At 48.7% G+C, this 18,293-nt stretch overlaps 1 protein-coding gene across 1 annotated transcript in view; it reads right to left on the bottom strand.

Annotated features, from left to right (window-relative positions):
- The window catches only part of UMODL1 (uromodulin like 1), a 77,446-nt gene that overhangs the window by 43,103 nt on the left and 16,050 nt on the right, over positions 1 to 18,293 (bottom strand). The window contains exons 5-8 of the mRNA XM_027551195.1: positions 17,591 to 17,777; positions 15,432 to 15,564; positions 5,440 to 5,447; positions 1,784 to 2,038 (exon numbers count right to left, since the gene is read on the bottom strand). Of these exons, the coding sequence (XP_027406996.1) occupies positions 1,784 to 2,038; positions 5,440 to 5,447; positions 15,432 to 15,564; positions 17,591 to 17,777 (583 nt within the window). The remainder of the gene's footprint in view (positions 1 to 1,783; positions 2,039 to 5,439; positions 5,448 to 15,431; positions 15,565 to 17,590; positions 17,778 to 18,293) is intronic.

Genomic DNA, 18,293 nt, shown 5'->3' with positions numbered 1-18,293 from the left:
GCCCTGCCCATATCACAGAGCCTCCCGAGTGGTCGGTATCCACCAGTGCTTGGGGAACCGGGATTCACCATGAGGCCCTGGGTCTCCATTGCTACAATAATCTCCACTGCCTCCAACATAGCAGGCTTGTACCACTGTCAAATTAATTAGCTAAGACCTCTAAAGCCAATTGAGTTTCTTTAAAAAAAAAAAAAAGGCTCTGCAAATAGAAGGCATTTTTGCAATATACAGAAGGAAAGAGAATCAGCTGGGGAATGAATAAGCTGGTAATCAGGAGTCTTCTGGAATCTTCCAAATTATCTATCCTGCATTGGAAGGGAGGGAAGGGGGCACAGAGTCAGTGGGAGTGAGGGGAGCTACGTGTTCCTACTACACGTCCTAGCAGAGATGAATCTGTGCTGGGATGTTGGCTCCATAAATGGTCATGTCTGAGGCAAGCTGGGGGGAGGTAGAGGGCAGGGGGCGGAAGAAAGAAGCCAGCAGTCAGAAGGGCTGGGCCATCCCCAGGATGACTCACAGGGATGAGCCCCACCCATCCCTGTCTCCTCAAAGGGAAGCAAGTGGTCCCCCATTTTCTTCATGGAACAATTTGAAAATAAAACAAGAAGAGGAGACGGCACCAGTTTGGAAATTGGAGGCTTGTAGCAAAGTCAAGGGCTTACATTTTTTGCATGGCTAGGGCTCTAGGGGCCCTCTGGGTAGGGACCTGTGCTGTGTGCTTTGACGATTTTGCATGGGACAGCCCTGAATTGGTTCATAAAGGGTATGACAGGACAGCAGGGTATGACTGCTCCTGTCATACCTCACTTATTTCAGTCATGGGTATTATCCCTGTGCATGAAACTGACCCCCGTAGGGTCTTTTTCTTTTTTCCTTTTTTAAAAAATGTTTTATATTAAGTAAAGTTGATTAACAATGTTATGTTAGTTTCAGGTATAGAGAAAAGTGGTTCAGTTATGCATATACATGTATCTATTCTTTCTCAAATTCTTGTAGCATTTAGGTTGTTACATAATATTGAGCAGAGTTCCCTATGCTCTGCAGAAGGTCCTTATTGGTTACCCATTTTAAATGTAGTAGTGTGTCCATGTCGAGCCCAAACTCCCAATATATCCCTCCTCCCCACCCTTTCCTCATAGGGTCTTTCATGCAGGGATTTCTGCCCTTTGCCTGCTCAGAACCCCTAGGCTGGGGCTCCCCGCTTCTCTGGTCCCCAGAATGTCTCAGAGCCCACTGTCCCCACACACACTTCCTTGTCCTGTTGCCAGGGGCCAGCCTAGGAGGGAACTCCCCGACCCCGGGGGCCACACCCAACAGAAGTCTCTAGAACCCAGCACCACTGAGACCAGGCAGAGGGGAGGTGGCCAGTGTCAGCCACCAGTCAGAGTCACATGGATACTGGAATCCCCAATTCATGAATATATTGTGTTTATGTGGGAGGAAAAGTGTCTTCAGCTCTAGTTCACTTGGGGCCTCACTCTATCTGACCACTTCATGCATCCCTCAAACCCCAGAAAGATGAGGTCTCCATAGAGCCCCCATCGAGCCCTCAGTCAGGGTGAGGTGCTGGGGAGCGAGGGAGCCTGTCCAGACAAGGAGTGCCGTGGCACTGCTCCAGGACACGGAGCGCGTCCACTGTCCCCCTCCCAGGAGGGGTGGGGTCGGGCCAGTGACCACCCCTGCTCTGCTCACAGGAAGCACAATGATTTGAATCACTACAGCCAACAGAACTGGACTAGACTGAGAAACTCACAGGTGATAAGGATTTTGGATGTGGCCTTACCGGTCCTGGCAGTGACCATGGCAGTGATGTTGGCCCCGCATGCCTGGTAGCTGGTCTTCACCCCATACCTCACTCCAGCCTCCAGCCCGGCCACCTCCAGACTCGTCCCGGGGGTGCTGGCACTCCTGAACAACTCTTCACCCTGGTAAACCTTTACCCAGAAAGTGTGGTTCTGGGTGGAGTTTAAGCTCCAGGACACTTGAAAGCTGCTGCTGGTGACATTGAGGATCATGAGGTCTCTGATGGGAGGGTAATCTGCAAAAGGGTAGAACAAGAAAGATGCAGAAAACATCAGAGGGAAGCAAAAGAAGCAAAAGTCAACAAGTGAACCAACATCAAACTGAGAAGCTACTCCCTGGCAAAGGAAACCAGCCACGAAATGAAAAGGTAACCTACAGGCTGGGAGGAAATATCTGTAAATTATTCATCTAATCAGGGGCTAATATCCAAAATATATTTGAAATCATGCAACTCAATAGCAAGAAAAAATAATACTCCAATTTGTAAATGGATGGAAGATCTGAATAGACATTTTTCCAAAGAAGACACACAAATGGTCAACAGGTCCAAGAAAAGATGCTCAATGTCACTAATCATCAGGAAATGGAAATGAAAACCATCCTGAGGTAGCAATTCATAAGTGTTAGAATGGCTATTATTAGAAGGGTAAGAGATAATAAATATTGGCGAGGATATGGAAAAATGGGAAACCTCTGATGGTTTCAAGAGTGTATACTTATCTTCAAACTCATCAAGTCATGCGCGTTAAATACATACAACTTTTTATATGCCAATCACACCTCAATAAAGTGATTTTAAAATGTGAAAAAAAAAAGAAAAATGAGAACCCCCATGCACTGCTGGTGGGAATATAAAGTGATACAGCCACCATGGAAAACAGCATGGAGTATCCTCAAGAAAAGAAAAATAGAGCTACCATACACTCCATTAATTCCATTCCTGGATATTGATCTAAAGGAAACAAAATCACTAGCTCAAAGAGACACCTGCACCCCCATGTTCATTACGTTATTATGCACAATAACCAAGCCATGGAAATAACCAAGCTGTTTTTGTAGTTGCGGTCAAAACACATTATGATGTGCGATGGACAGAATTGTGTTCCCCTAATATTCATGTGTTAGGGTCCTAACTCCCAATGCCTCAAAATGTGGCTGTATTTGAAGGCAGAGTCTTTAAGAAGTTATTAAGTTAAAGTGAGGTCATTAGGCTAGATCCTAACCCAGTGTGACTGGCGTCCTTACAGGAGGAGGCAATCAGGACACAAATATGCAGAGAGATGGCCCTGTGAGGACGCAGGGAGAAGACAGCTATCTACATGCCAAGAGGCCTCAGAAGGCACCAACCTGCCCATGCCCTGATCTTGGACTTGCAGCCTCTAGACAGAGAAAAGTAAATGTCTGCTGTTCGTTGTGGTTCTTTAGCCAATCAGGCGTGTCTGACTTTTTGTGATCCCATGGATTGTAACCATGGCTCCTCTGTCCATGGGATTCTCCAGGCAAGAATACTGGAGTGGGTCGCCATGCCCTCCTCCAGGAGATTTTCCCAACACAGAGACTGAACCCAAGTCTCCTGTGTCTCCTGCATTGGCAGGCGGATTCTTTATCACTGAGCCACCAGAAAAGCCTGTCTGCTGTTTAAGCCCCCAGTTTGTGATGTGTATCATCAGCCTGAGCAGATTAACACATGGTGTGAGCTTTCTGTGCTACGTTTATCTCAACACAAAATCAAAGGGCCCGCTCTTCTGATTCAGGAACACTTCATCACTTTCCTTTGGACTTCTGCTTGGCTAATTCATCCCCAAAACAATGGCCCGGTAGGAAAGCAAGACCAGAGTCAGGCTGAGGTGCTCTGTGTTTTCAAATCGAAATTCATGTTTTAAAGAGCAACACTTGAATATAACAACCAAAATATATTTTAATGCTCACATGGAATTAAATCCCTCTTGTGGGAGAAAAATTCTGGCTTTACAGCAAGCAACTGGGCAACATGAATTATACAAAAAGTAAGGTGGCCGAAAGTCTAGGCACAATCACTTTTACAGCAGAATTCGAGTTCAATAAGAAACAAGCAAGAAGGCAATTTTTTAAATCTTTTGTAAAGCCATACTAGAGAATAAAGAATTAAAATGTGCGTTGTTTTCAAAGCCCTACTTATAAGGATTCATAGGATATATGTTTTCAAATATTATGAAAAAATGTCTTTTCAGACAAAGCTGTATGCTTCCTTTTAGTAAAAATTATCACTGGTACAAGTCAACCATCTCCCTTTTTGCCCTGGCTGCCAAGAGGCTCAGGGTCAGACCGGAGTCCCTCCCTTGCCCTGCAACCCAGCCCTGTGTGCCCTCCCTGAGCTGCCCTTTAGAAATGGCAGTGCCCTGTGCTTCCCCACCAGAAGCCCTTGCGAGACTCCTCAAAGAAGAGGGTATAAACCAGTGGATGCTGGAGAGACATGTGAGCCCAGCTTCCCTCCATCTGAATTCCCGCAGCTTTCTGAGACCTCTCCTTGCAGGAGGAGGGAGCCTGTACACGTCAGTCCTTTCACTGAATCATCCAGTGTTTTTCTGTGCCTTTGTCAAACAAACAGTGGCAATTTCATATGGTTTGATGTTTATTGAGTAGCTACTGTGCCCCCAGGCAGTGACGGAAACAAAGATGGGTTAATGTCCACAGCAATACCAGACACATGCATGGGATGTGCAAGCCAGTGTGGCTGGCATCGTATCAGCAGAGGGATATGGGAAAACCCCCTCCCATGACTCCATCACACTGCTGGCCAGGCTATCGGTAACACTTAGAGATGCTATTGGCTGAGTGCTGTTGCACAGGATATGTCATACCACACAGCCTCTCCAACAATACCAGGTACTACTATGATCCCATTTTACAGAGGACAAAACTGAGGCCTAGAAATGTCAAGGAGAAAGTAAGTGGCAAAGCTGTCTAATAATTAATGACAAAGCTCCCCACTGCCCTGTGCTGTACTCCTAAATGATTCCATCACCAGGAACAGACTGACCTCCAAAGACAGCAGCTCCTGATCCCTAGAACCTGCAAATGTGACCTTATTTGGAAAAAGAGTCTTTTCAGGGGTGATGAAATTAGGGGTCTTGAGAAGAGACGGTCCTGGATTATCCAGGTGGGCCCTCAGTGCAATCACAAGATGAGAGAGTGGACACACACACACAGAAGAGGAGACTACGTGAAGAAGGAGCAGAAGAGTTGAAGATGCTGTGTCGGCCTCGAAGGTGGGAGTGATGTGGCCACAGCCAAGGACTTCGTGCTCCCCCAGAAAGAGGGAGGTACAAAGCAGCGGTCTCCCTAAAGCCTCCAAAGTAGACCTTCCCTTCCAACACCTCGACCTGGACCCAGGGATAAGGATGACAGGTTTCTGCAAATCTCTGTTGCTTTAAACCCCTAGGTTTGTGGCACTTCATGACAGCAGCCCCAGAAAATGAATCCACCTCCCCAGTCTAAGTAGTTCTCAAGGCAGCAGTTGGCGAGACAGCACAGCTGGTTGGAAAGTTCTCCATGTTGCTGCAAACCCAGCCAACTTCTGACACGCTAAGGCTACTCCCTCCCTCTCCTGTAGGACAGACAGATACTGTAAGCTGGCAATAATCCTTTGTTTCTGACCCTGCCACCTTCCCTCTGACTTGGATTTAAGTTCATCAGCCAGGACAATTTCTGTTGCTGTCCCCGGCCTGGCAATGCTCCCTCCTTTTAAAATGTGGTCCCAGAAAATAAATCAGTCGATTCTCGACTGTGAGTGATCCCAGGGTACCCCTGCCCTGTGGTCCTCCCCAGGCTACAGCCGTGAACCTGAATTCAGAAGTCGACGTTGATCTCAGTGAAGCATGTTAGATTCTTTGTGTCCACGGGTCTCAGCCCTTGTTTTCTCCAGGCAGCCCTGACCCATGTCTGGTGGGGCCGGAAGGTTGATGCCCGCACCATGGCCTTTCCCATGTCTCCCGTGTCAGGCTCCACTCCTTTCTAACCCCTGGACCTCTCAGTTGAACACCTGAACCTTGTAAAGGTACAAACACAGGACTAGAGCGAAGGTGTTGAGCCTTCAATTGTCAGAAACCTGATTGCAGATCAGGCTTGTGAACTTGAGTGGCTGTCTTTGGCAGCCTGCCTTCCTCAAGCAGCAGACCCAGCACAGTTATTTACCAAGATGCTCACCATCATCAGGCCCCAGCTGGGAAGGGACCATGTTGAAGGGAGTTAGGATGACCCTTGAATCCAGTTCCTTCCATCCATCCTAAACGCAGAACACGTTCCTGGAACATTAAGTGCAAACTGGGCGATATCTCTTACAGTTTTTGTTTTGTGCAAGATTCCAGCTGCCCCGTGTGTCATTAATTGGGTGACTAATTTCACAAGAAAAGCATCTGAGATTTGTGCTGTATTTTCCATGGATTTGTACCTCTAACTCGTTCCAGCAGATAGCTCATTTATTATATTAGCTTCTAAATTTAAAACATGTGCTGTTTCCCTTAGCCATATACAATTGGAATTTACTCTAAATGTCTGATCTGGAGACACTAGCCATGTCTTTCCTGCCCTGTTGGAAGTGAACTTGGGGTGGTGCGCTGTCTCTGTTTGTGTTCAGCTGTCAGGTGGCCCTTTACCTTGAGGGAAACTTACAATGCAGCAGCATGGCAGTTTGGCAGTATTCCTGTCTGTAAGTGGAGCCTGATGTTTTTGCAGATGCCTGAGCCGATGACTATTCCGACCTTCTACGTTCACTGGTCTTCCCAGGTGGTACTTGTTGTTCAGTCACTCAGCCGTGTCTGACTCTGACTCTTTGTGACCCCATGGTCACAGCACACCAGGCTTCCCTGTCCTTCACCATCTTCCAGACTGCTCAAAATCACATCCATTGAGTCGGTGATGCCATCCACCCATCTCATCCTCTGTCACCCCCTTATCCTTTTGCCTTCAATCTTTCCCAGCATCAGGGTCTTTTCCCATCAGTCACCTCTTCACATCAGGTGGCCAAAATGTTGGAGCTTCAGCTTCAGTCTTTCCCATAAATACTCATGGTTGATTTCCTTTAGGATTTAAAGAATCTACTGCCAATGCAGGAGACATAAGAGACTCGGATACAACCTCTGGTTGGAAAGATCCTCTGGAGGAGAGCATGGCATCCACTTCAGTATTCTTGCCTGGAGAATCCCATGGACAGAGCAGCCTGGTGGACTACAGTCTATAGGGCCGGAAAGAGCCAGACACGACTGAAGTGACTGAGCGCTCATGCTCACTGGGGGTCGGTCCAGGTGATCTGGGATGGTCTGTAGGGGGTTCTGTGAAAAGCTCTGTGGGGGCATTTGTGCACAGAAGAGGCACAAGGTTCTAATCAGACAAAGACCCAGGGCACAAGAGAGGAGTGTTTTGTTGCAGAAGTGGGGCTGGCAGGTGCTTTTTTAAAAGAGAAAAAGATGATGTGGTCTGTATACACACACACACACACACACACACACCCCAGAATATTACCCCATCATTAAGAAATGTTGTTTACAGAAACATGGATGGACCTAGAGACTGTCATACTGAGTGAAGTCAGAGAAAGAAATGTTGTGTGACATCCCTTATATGGGGAATCTAAAAAGAAATGATACCAATGAACTTATTTACAAAACAGATGGTAACAGCAGCCATGAAATTAAAAGACACTTACTCCTTGGAAGGAAAGTTACGAGCAACCTAGACAGCATATTAAAAAGCAGAGACATTACTTTGCCAACAAAGGTCCGTCTAGTCAAGGTTATGGTTTTTCCAGTGGTCATGTATGGATGTGAGAGTTGGACTATAAAGAAAGCTGAGCACCAAAGAATTGATGCTTTTGAACTGTGGTGTTGGAGAAGACTCTTGAGAGTCCCTTGGACTGCAAGGAGATCCAACCAGTCCATTCTGAAGGAGATAAGTCCTGGGTGTTCATTGGAAGGACTGATGATGAAGCTGAAACTCCAGTCCTTTGGCCACCTGATGCGAAAAACTGATTCACTGGAAAAGACCCTGATGCTGGGAAAGATTGAAGGCAGGAGAAGGGCATGACAGAGGATGAGATGGTTAGATGGCATCACCGATTCAATGGACATGAGTTTGGGTAAACTCTGGGAGTTGGTGATGGACAGGGAGGCCTGGCGTGCTGTGGTTCACGAGGTCACAAAGAGTCAGACACGACTGAGCGACTGAACTAAATTGAACTTAACAAAACAGAAACAGACTCACAGACTTAGAGAAAGACTTAGAGTTGTCAGGTGGGTAAGACAGTGGGGTAAGGAAGTTAGGGAGTTTGGGATGGTCATGAGTATACTGCTTTGTTTAAAATGAATAACCAACAAGGACCTACTGTATAGGACATGGAACCCTGCTCAATGTTACGTGGCAGCCTGGATGGGAGGGAAGTTTGGGGAAGAATGGATACATGTATATGTATGGCTGAGTCCCTTCTCTGTCCACTATCGCAACATTGTTAATCGGCTATGAGTATGAAAGTTGCTCAGTGGTATCCAACTCTTTGTGATCCCATGGACTGTAGCCTGTCGGATTCCTCTGTCCATGGAATTCTCCAGGCAAAATTACTGGAGCAAGTAGCCATTCCCTTCTCCAAGGGATCTTCCTGACCTAGGGATTAAACCCAGGTCTCCTGCATTGCAGACAGATTCTTTATAGTCTGAGCCACCAGATAATCCAATATAAAATAAAAAGTTTAAAAAAACCCAGAGACGTTAGGAATAGCCAACCCCTCCCTTCAAAGGGAAAGGAACATGTGGATTAAATTATTAATTCAAACTCAACTGTAACAATATTCTCCAGAACCACTTCATAATGTTAGCAAGAACGTTCTAGTCTTCAGAGCAGAATGTTGGAGGTGACCTAAAAGCTGCCCCCGAGGGAAACAGCTAAGCGAATTATATCACTGCTATAGCATACCACTGTTACCCAACCATCGAAAATCGTAATCAAAAAGACCAGGTTGCTTCTCAGAAATCTTTACACGACATAATGGGAAGTAAAGAAGCCAGAATATAAAATTGCATACATAGCAGGATTTAAATAAGGTAAAAAAAAAAAAAAAAAAAAACTGGAAGGAAACAGGGGAAAATAAAAATAATTTGCTGGGGTGCTAAGACTAGGGGTGACTTATCCTTCCACTGCTGTTAGCATGTTGTTAAAGTAATAGATCAGATCCCAGAATGATAAGAGGAAGTTTTGGAGGCTAAATTGAATCAGGTGTACCCACATTTCTGCTGAACTGCTTGAGAGGAGATACTAAGGCCATCAAAGACCTCCCCCACAGCATCCTCTTCTGTCCCCCTGCTACTGACCAGGGTTCTTGGCCTCTTTAATAGTAGAAATGCAGGTGAGGCTCTACAGGGGCCCCTGCTGCAGTAGGGGTGGGGTGGGCGGGGCCGTGAACAAGTAACAGTTGCCCTTGCTCACTCCCAAGGTGTGGGTGGGGGGCCGTGAGCAGGTTCTTCACATGGGGTGAGGGTAGGGGCAGGTCCAGCGGTCAAGCTGGAGGGGTGGCTTAGGTGGTCTGCCCTAAGCAAACGTCCCTGATCCCTCAGGCCCAGCCTCCTTCACGCTCTGCTCCGCCATCCTTGGTAACTGGGGCTTATCCACAAGGCCACTGCATGACTCTGATGACCGATGGGATTCGGCCTTCGTGGTCCCCTGCCCAGGGGCTCATGACCTTCACCGTGACTGGCATCAGTAGACTGGCTTTGTTACACAGGAGCAAACGGACCCAAGTCTGGTTCAGTAGCACTCATCCAAAATTCAGATGAGAAAAAAAATCTTTATCTTCACTGACCTCAGTCTAAAACGTCACATTTCCTTTCGTTGTGACTTTGGTGCGCACACACATCCCAGGAGGTCTCACGTCGCAGGACCATGTGGCCCGTCTCAGTGTCGCCTGTGCTCCTCTCCCCACAGCCAGGCATCACGGTTTGATAAATGAGTGAAGATGTGCTTGGATCACTACTTAGTGTGAGTTCTCTGGGGAGCTGGCCTGGAGACAGGGATTCTGCAGCCCGCAGTTTGTTTGGGACATTTGGGCATAATGTCCCAGGAGGAAGGAAGGTGGCAATGAAGTGTATGTCATTCAGGCAGCGAGCAGAGTGGGACCCCTCAGGAAAGTCCGGAACAGGGTGCAGCATACGTACCCCCTCCCCTGAAGAATGAGGGAGCTGGGGGTGTCCTTAAACCACTCCAGAGCCGTTGGTGAGGGCTTCGAAGTGAGGGAGCAGGGCACACAAAGCTGCTGAGTGCAGCCCATTCTGAATGCAACAGGTGGGAAGGGACAGCTGTGTCACCCGGTCAGGGTTGTAAGGTTTTCACAGTTGTGTCTCGGTAGAGCTGGTTTACTCTACCACCCTATATGTTCAACGCACTTGTAAGCACTCATTAACTTCACCTGATACAGAGCAGGCCTGGGCACCACCAGAAAGGCCTGCCCCAGAGCCAGCTGCAGTTTACAGAAATTCCAGCAAGGGGTCATGATGATGGGGAGCCCCAGGGATGCAAACTGGCAAACCCCAGTCGGTGGGAAACTCTGCCGGGCTAAGGGAGCAGGATCCTCCAGCAACTACAAGGAAACAGAGATGGAGGGGCAAACTTCTAGTCTAAAAAATGATGTAAGAGATACCATTACTAACGGGTGAGCATGCATGCTTGTGTGCTGTCATATCCAGCTGTTTTGTGGGGATGGACTCTAGCCCACCAGGCTTCTCTGTTGTGGGATTTTTCAGGCAAGAATACAGGAGTTGGTTGCCATTTCTTCCTCTAGGAGAATCTTCTTGATCAGGGATCAAACTTGAAGCCTACTAATGGGTAGATCTGATTTAAATTGTAACTCAAATTGAAAAATTATGAAAATGAGACCACTAGGTGAGACCACTAGAAATTTCAACACACTGTTCAATGATATTAAGGAATTACTGCTTTGGTTTTTTAAATGTTTTAAAAATCTCATTCTTCTCTCCTAGGAATTCATTCTGATGTAGTAACAGATGAAGTGGTTTGAGGAAGGAGACTTCGGCATAATGGGGATGGGGGAGGAGGGGGTGGATGGACGAGGAGATATCTGTTGTACTCTTTTCTCTGTGTGTATCAGTTCAGTTCAGTTCAGTTCAGTTGCTCAGTCGTGTCCGACTCTTCGAGACCCCATGAATCGCAGCACGCCAGGCCTCCCTGTCCGTCACCAACTCCTGGAGTTCACTCAGACTCATGTCCATCCAGTCAGTGATGCCATCCAGCCATCTCATCCTCTTCGTCCTCTTCTCCTCCTGCCCCCAATCCCTCCCAGCAGCAGAGTCTTTTCCAATGAGTCAACTCTTCGCATGAGGTGGCCAAAGTACTGGAGTTTCAGCTTTCGCATCATTCCTTCCAAAGAAATCCCAGGGCTGATCTCCTTCAGAATGGACTGGTTGGATCTCCTTGCAGTCCAAGGGACTCTCAAGAGTCTTCTCCAACACCACAGTTCAAAAGCATCAATTCTTCGGCACTCAGCCTTCTTCACAGTCCAACTCTCACATCCATACATGACCACAGGAAAAACCATAGCCTTGACTAGATGGACCTTTGTTGGCAAAGTAATGTCTCTGCTTTTGAATATGCTATCTAGGTTGGTCATAACTTTCCTTCCAATACTTGTCTACAATTTTCTAGAGTAAAATGTTACAATTCCCCGTGGTCTTGCTGTGCCTACACCATGTGGGCCTGCCTGGCTCTGCCTCCTGTCCCCGACTCCCCTGCCTGGCTCCACCCCCGCCGGCTTCCTGGTCCTTGAATTCCATGCTGCTGGGCCCTGATTCCTGGCATCAGTTTCCTGTGGCTGCTGGGAAGAATTACCACATACTTCGGGTTTCCCTGGTGGCTCAGACAGTAAAGAATCTGCCTGCAATGCAGGAGACCCAGGTTTGATCCCTGGGTTGGGAAGATCCCCCGGAGATGGAAATGGGAACCGGCTCCAGTATTCTCACCTGGAGAATCCCATGGACGGAGGAGCCTGGTGGGCTACATAGTCCTTGGGGTCGTAGGGTCAGACAGGACTGAGCGACTAACACTTTCGCTTTGTTGTTGTTCAGTCGCGGAGGTTTGTCTGACTCTTTGAGGGTCTCCCGCGCACGTATGAGCCAGCAGTGACCTGCTGACGGGGCACTGGCAGCCGCGGCCCTGGGAGACGTGTGTCTGCATAAGCCCTTGTGGAGGTCACCATTAGCCCTACCACAGAGTTTGTAGACCCCAGGACTGACTTAACTCAGGGCAACCAAACAACTAACAGGGAGGGAGCACAGCCCCACCCATTAGCAGAAAATTAAAGATTTACTGAGAATGGCTTTGCCCGCCAGAGCAGGACCCAGATTTCCCCCACAGCCAGTCTCTCCCATTAGGAAGCTTGCACAAGCCTCTTATCCTCATCCATCAGAGGGCAGATAGAAAAAACAAGAACGACAATCCCACAGTCTCCAGAATCAAAACCACAATCCAGAAAACTAACCAAAATGACCACATGGATCACAGCCTTGTGTAGCTCAATGAAACTATGAGCCAAACCATGTAGGGCCACCCAAGAAGGACGGGTCATGGTGGAGTTTGACAAAACGTGGAGAAGGGAATGGCAAACCACTCCAGCATTCTTGCCTTGAGAACCCCATAAACAGTATGTAGAGGCAAAAGGTATGACATCAGAAGATGAGCCCCCAAGTTGGTAGGTGTCCAATATGCCACTGGGGAAGAACGGAGAAATGGCCCCAGAAAGAGTGAAAGGGTGCACCAAAGTGGAAACGATGCCAAGTTGTGGGTGTGTCTGGTGGTGAAAGTAAAGTCCATGCTGTAAAGAACTTTCACTTTAGAGGCTAAAGACAAGAGGAATGTGCTCTCACAGCCCAAGGCCGGAAGCCTAACATCGAGATGTGGCTGCAATCCTTCTGGAGGCTCCAGGGAGAACCATCTCTTTCTGCTCTAGTCCATGGAGAGGCACACACTCTGAGGCTGGTGTTCCCGTCCCACCTCCAAGGCCAGAGAGGCGGCTCCTCTCCCCTCTCTGCCTCCCTCGTCATGTCTCTGGCTCTGACCCTCAGCCTCTCTGTCCTGAGGAGTCTGTGATGACATTGGACCCACCCAGATTATCCAGGTCACCTCTGTGTCAAGGTTCTCAGCCTAATCCCACCTGCAGAGCGCCCTCCGCACCTCGTGGTATGAGAGGTCCTACTCACAGGTCCTGGGCTAGGGAGAGGTCATTTGGGGATCATGGCTCAGCCCACCACCTCCTCCTTGTCCCTTGTCGGTCTCATGACCCCCTCACACTCACAAAGCTCACCGCACCCCAGGGCAGCCCCAGCCACTCCACCTGAGACAGCGCACCTGCCCCACCTCTTTCCTACGTCATTTTCCTCCGCAGCAGAACTGTCGCACCGTAATTTGTATCATATTCGTCCACATCTTTTTCATCTTCCGCACTGAGACATGAGTTCCAAGGGAGCAAGGGAATCTCGGACTCTGAAGAACCTCGGCTAGAGCAGTTAGTGACTGGCATACAGTAGGTGCTCTTTAAAATGTATCCGGTAAGTGAATGGATGTGCCCCTGACCCTCAGCGCCCTGTCGGTGTCAGCTGAACCCTCTACCTGTTCATCTCCAACCCACCATTTGAAGCTGTGAGAATCAGTGTGTCCCTTCCACTGCACACAGATATGTTTTGGCACCACCGTCTTTAAATAAGACCCTCCTGGAAGCGCAAAGAGTCGGACACGACTGAGTGACTGAACTGAACTGGAAGCCCATATTTTCTCCAAATTCTGCTTGATGTCTCTGAGCCCCTTCTTGGTAAATGTCTGTAAAGCATCACCCATTCTTGACTTCTGGGTATCATCTTTCCTGCTTTTCATTCCACCTCACTTCACTTCTGCAAGCCCCTCCTCCTGGTATCGTTTAGTCACTCAGTCGCATCTGACTCTTTGCAACCTCATGGACTGTACCCCGCCAGGCTCCTCTGCCCCTGGGATTCGCTAGGCAAGAATACTGGAGTCGGTTGCCATTTCCTCCTCCAGGGGATCTTCCCGACCCTGGGATCAAACCTATGTCTCCTGTATTAGCAGGCAGGTTCTTTACCACTGAGCCACCTGGGAAGATGTTTAAATACAGGGCTCCTTCCCTTCTCGCAACCAGCCCAGAGTTCAAATGCCATTTGCACGTGGACGACCCAGGTTTACTGCATCCCAGGCCCTGCTCTGAGCTCCAGCCCCAATGATCCAGCACAGTCAGCACCTCGCATCTCCACCCGCTTTCATCTCCATCTCAGTCTAAACTGTTATTGTCAACATGATTTTAAAACCCTAGTCTTCCTAGTTCTATTCGTGGTTACACCCGGACACGCTGCCTTGTTCCTCTCTTCCTCTTCTGCATTTCTTTAATCAGTGAGTCCCAAAGCTTCAGTCTCTAAAATGTTCCTTGAATCCGTCTCTCCTTGCTGCCTTTCACCACCTAGACTCAGCTCTTTGCGAAATACAGTGATTTCTTACAGGAGCCAGTCACCAGCAGCTTGTTCATACCTGGCTCCCGCAGATGACCCCATGACCAGACCCACACAGAGTAGGACTTCCTTCCAGGTGTGTCCACCAGCACTCGGCACTTTAGTTTGCCATCCAGTTGGTTGCTTTCAACTGCTTTTTTAACCAGTTTAAACTGGTGTGGAGTTGACCACACCAACCCATGGACAGTCCAGGTTACTCCTGAGACCCAGTGTAAGTAGTAATCATGCTGCCTTCACTCTTAAAGAGTCCCAGTTTAAACAATAAATTATACAGACATCCTGTTTACATACCAGCCTGGAGAGTATCTGGCATGTTCTCTACTAAGTTCCCAGAGAGCAAAGATTATGACCTGTTCATATATCTGTCACACCATATTCATAAATGTTTACCAGCATCTAGCATGGTGAATCGGAGAAGGCAATGGCACCCCATTCCAGTACTCTTGCCTGGAAAATCCCATGAAGGGAGGAGCCTGTTGGGCTGCAGTCCATGGGGTCGCTAAGAGTCGGACACGACTGAGCGACTTCACTTTCACTTTTCACTTTCACGCACTGGAGAAGGAAATGGCAACCCACTCCAGTGTTCTTGCCTGGAGAATCCCAGGGACGGGGGAGCCTGGTGGGTTGCTGTCTATTGGGTCGCACAGAGTCAGACACGACTGAAGCAACTCAGCAGCAGCAGCAGCAGCATGGTGAATGGCATATAAATAAACATTTGTTAACTCAAAGAGAATAAGAATATCCCACTCTTTCACAGGGAACTCTACTCAATATTTTGTAATACCTATAAGGCAAAAAATCTGAAAAATCATGTAAACACACACACACACGTATAACTGAATCACTTTGCTACACCTGAAATTAACACAACATGGAAAACCAGTATAAAAAAAAAAAAAAGAAACGAATATCCAGCCACGAGGTCGAGAACGCTCAAAAGAACTAAGTGAGCCTTCCCTTCTATAAGCCAGTCTTTCCCTCTTTGCAGAAGAGAGGGTCTTGCTGTCAGAGGACCGTCCGGCCTGGAAGATTCCTTAAGGCCCTTCTTCCCCACCCGGAAAGCCCAGTTGCTCACCTGCACACATGCCGTCCAGCCCCGGGGGAGATGAGCTGGGGGACTTCAGGTAACCCACACACTGGTGTGAGCCCTCCACGTTCAGACACAGTTCCCTCCCTGAGCAGGTGTTGAGTTCACCATAGGAACATTCATTCACATCTGCGGAGAAGGAGAACAGGTAAGGACGCTCATCGGAGCCATCCCCGTCAACCTCGAGATGTGTGTCACACGAGCTGAGGAAGTGGGTGAGGCTGCGGTCTTGGGGGCCCTCTTGACGCCTTGCCCCAGAGGCCTCTTTGGCCACAGCCTCCTCCACCAGAGCAGCCAGCTCACAGCTCAGTGTATGGTTGTGGCCTGAGCAAATCACTTTGGGGCTGTGTTGAGTCTGATTTCATGGTGTCCGGGCTTCCTCCCCAAGCATCAGCCCTGTGTACAGCAGTGTGTGGATGGGGAAAGAGGGTAGAGTAGCCCCTGCCGTGCAGAAGGGGCCTGGTCCTCCCCTATCTGGTGGGAGCACAGCTCAGAACAGGCAACCAGGCTTCTCCGTGACCAGGACAGAGTGACAGAAGGCAAGACCATTTATCTAAGCCATATGGAAAAAGACCAGCATCGCCCACTAACTACCAACCCCCTCTCTTGGCCACAGTGATGGGCTATTCATTCTTACCAACCCTAGCACATCTTCATGCTGGCTGCCCCTTCCTGTGGGTAAGATTTGTTGAGATCCCAGTCACAGAATTGCCTCTGCTTTGGGACAGCACCCAAGCTAGAACAAGCCCCACATCCTCACCTCTTCTTCTCCCAAACCACCCAATTCAAGCTGCACCCATAATGGATGCTCTCCAATGCCCTCCCCCAGGAGATGCAAGTGATCAAGACACAATCCCTCCTTGTTCACCTACAGGGAAGTTCTCAGGGTCCCCCCCTATGGAAACCTGTCAGAACAGACAAGACTAGTGCTTGGCTTATGGGCATTGCTCAGTCTGGTTTTCAAGAACATTTGTGGAATTTGAAGATAATTAAATGCCATCATTAGAGCTTTCCCCAGGCTCCCCAGGTGGCTCAGTGGTAAAGAATTCGCCTGCCAATGCAGGAGATGTGGGTTCCATCCCTGGGTCAGAAAGACCCCCCTAGAGAAGGAAATGGCAAGCCACTCCAGGATTCTTGCCTGGGAAATCCCATGGACAGAGGAGTCTGGTGGGCTATAGTCCACAGGCCCTCAAAGAGTCAGCACGACTTGGTGACTAAACAACAGCAGCAGCAAAAGAGCCTTCCCCAGGCTGTGGACTCTGGCATCTTGGTGTATGGCCTTCAGCGTCCTGGCATGAGCTGTCTCATAAGAGCAGCCACCCTCCCAGGGCCACAGCAATCTTCAGCTGCCTCCTGTAGCTCAAAAGAGCCCTCTACTGAAGTCCACCCATCTGCTCATGGACTGGCCACAGCTACTTTCATGTCACGTGGCAAAGCTAAGCGGCTGAAACAGCCCGTGAGGCCCACAGCCCCAAAATAATTTACTAAAAATTTTTAGTAAATTTACTAAAAATTTACTAGAAGGTAAAAAAAATTTACCTTTTTCAGAAAGTTTGCCGACCCCTGACATAGACACACACACACACACACACAAATACCAGGTAATTTCTTCCAGAAACACATTGGTGTGCTTCACCAAATTCAGCTCTGTGTAAATTCTGGTTCAAGACTCTTTGGGGACTTGCCTGATGGTCCAGTGGTTAAGAATCTGCTTTCCAATACAGGGGACTCAGGTTCAATTCCAGGTGAGGGAACTAAGATCCCACATGCCATGCGGCATGGCCAAAAGAAATCTTAAAAAAGAGCCTTCTAGATACAAGGATGTCCTTGGCAAGGGTGGGAAAGAGACTAGAGGGCAATTTGGGACCCTAAGAACAGAGGACGTGGGTTACTTGTAGGGTATTCTGGGACTCAGCCTCCAGTCCCAGCTGGTTGGAAGGAGAAACCCGTCATGAGAGGTGGACAAGGTGGGGTGAGGGGAGAGGAAGGCGATGCTGGTACAGAATCAGTTCTCAAAGTCTTGGCTTCAGCATCTAGAGTTTAAACTTCGAGCTAGAGTGAGCCAGAGATGAGTCCACCCTACCCCCTCAACTGGATGATTCTCCTAGCAGTCCTGCAGCCCCTGACCCAAGGGGACCACTGAAGGGAGCCCCACCTTGCACTTGGACATCGATCACTTCATAGATGCGCTTCACCATGCCATCCAGCACTGCGGAGACGCGGGCCACGGGCATCGGCCTTGGCAGGCCCAGCAGCAGCCAGGACACTGTGGTGGAGGTGTCCTCCCCGGCCGAGTGCAGGTGGTGGACAGTGGTGTCCAGTGGCTGCAGAGCACTGGTGACCTGTGAAACCAGGGTCAGAGCATCACGCGGTAGAAGGGCACCCCATCAGGTAGACTGGGAGAGGACGGAGGTCCAGAGATGTTATAAGCTATACATACACACGGTACACGCACACACGCATCATTCACCTGTGCGAAAAAGAGAAATCTCGACAATATTTTCACTTCTGCCTTCATTCCAATAAAAGTCCTGCAAACCGGATTATAAATACTTAGGGGCTGAATCGTGTCCCCCGCTACCAAAAAACAATCCCCACATTGGAGTCCTAGCACCTCAGAATGTGACCTTATTTGGAGACAAGGCTGCTGCAGATGTAATTATTAAGATGAGCTCATTAGGTTGGGCCTTGCTCCAATGTGACTAGTGTCCTTCCACCAAGGAATTTGGACACAGACAGACACTGGCAGAAGGGAATGGTGTGAAGACACAGGGAGAAGCCAAGGAGAGGTCTGACACGTACCCCTGCCTGTGCGCTCTGCCACAGCAGCCCCGAAAAGAGACACGGGTCAGTGCGGG

The sequence above is a fragment of the Bos indicus x Bos taurus genome, chromosome 1 (assembly GCF_003369695.1).
Source record: "Bos indicus x Bos taurus breed Angus x Brahman F1 hybrid chromosome 1, Bos_hybrid_MaternalHap_v2.0, whole genome shotgun sequence".
In the NCBI taxonomy this organism is placed as follows: Eukaryota; Metazoa; Chordata; class Mammalia; order Artiodactyla; family Bovidae; genus Bos; species Bos indicus x Bos taurus.
Note: the sequence above shows the minus strand (reverse complement) of the source record. Positions and strands in the feature narration are given on the sequence as shown.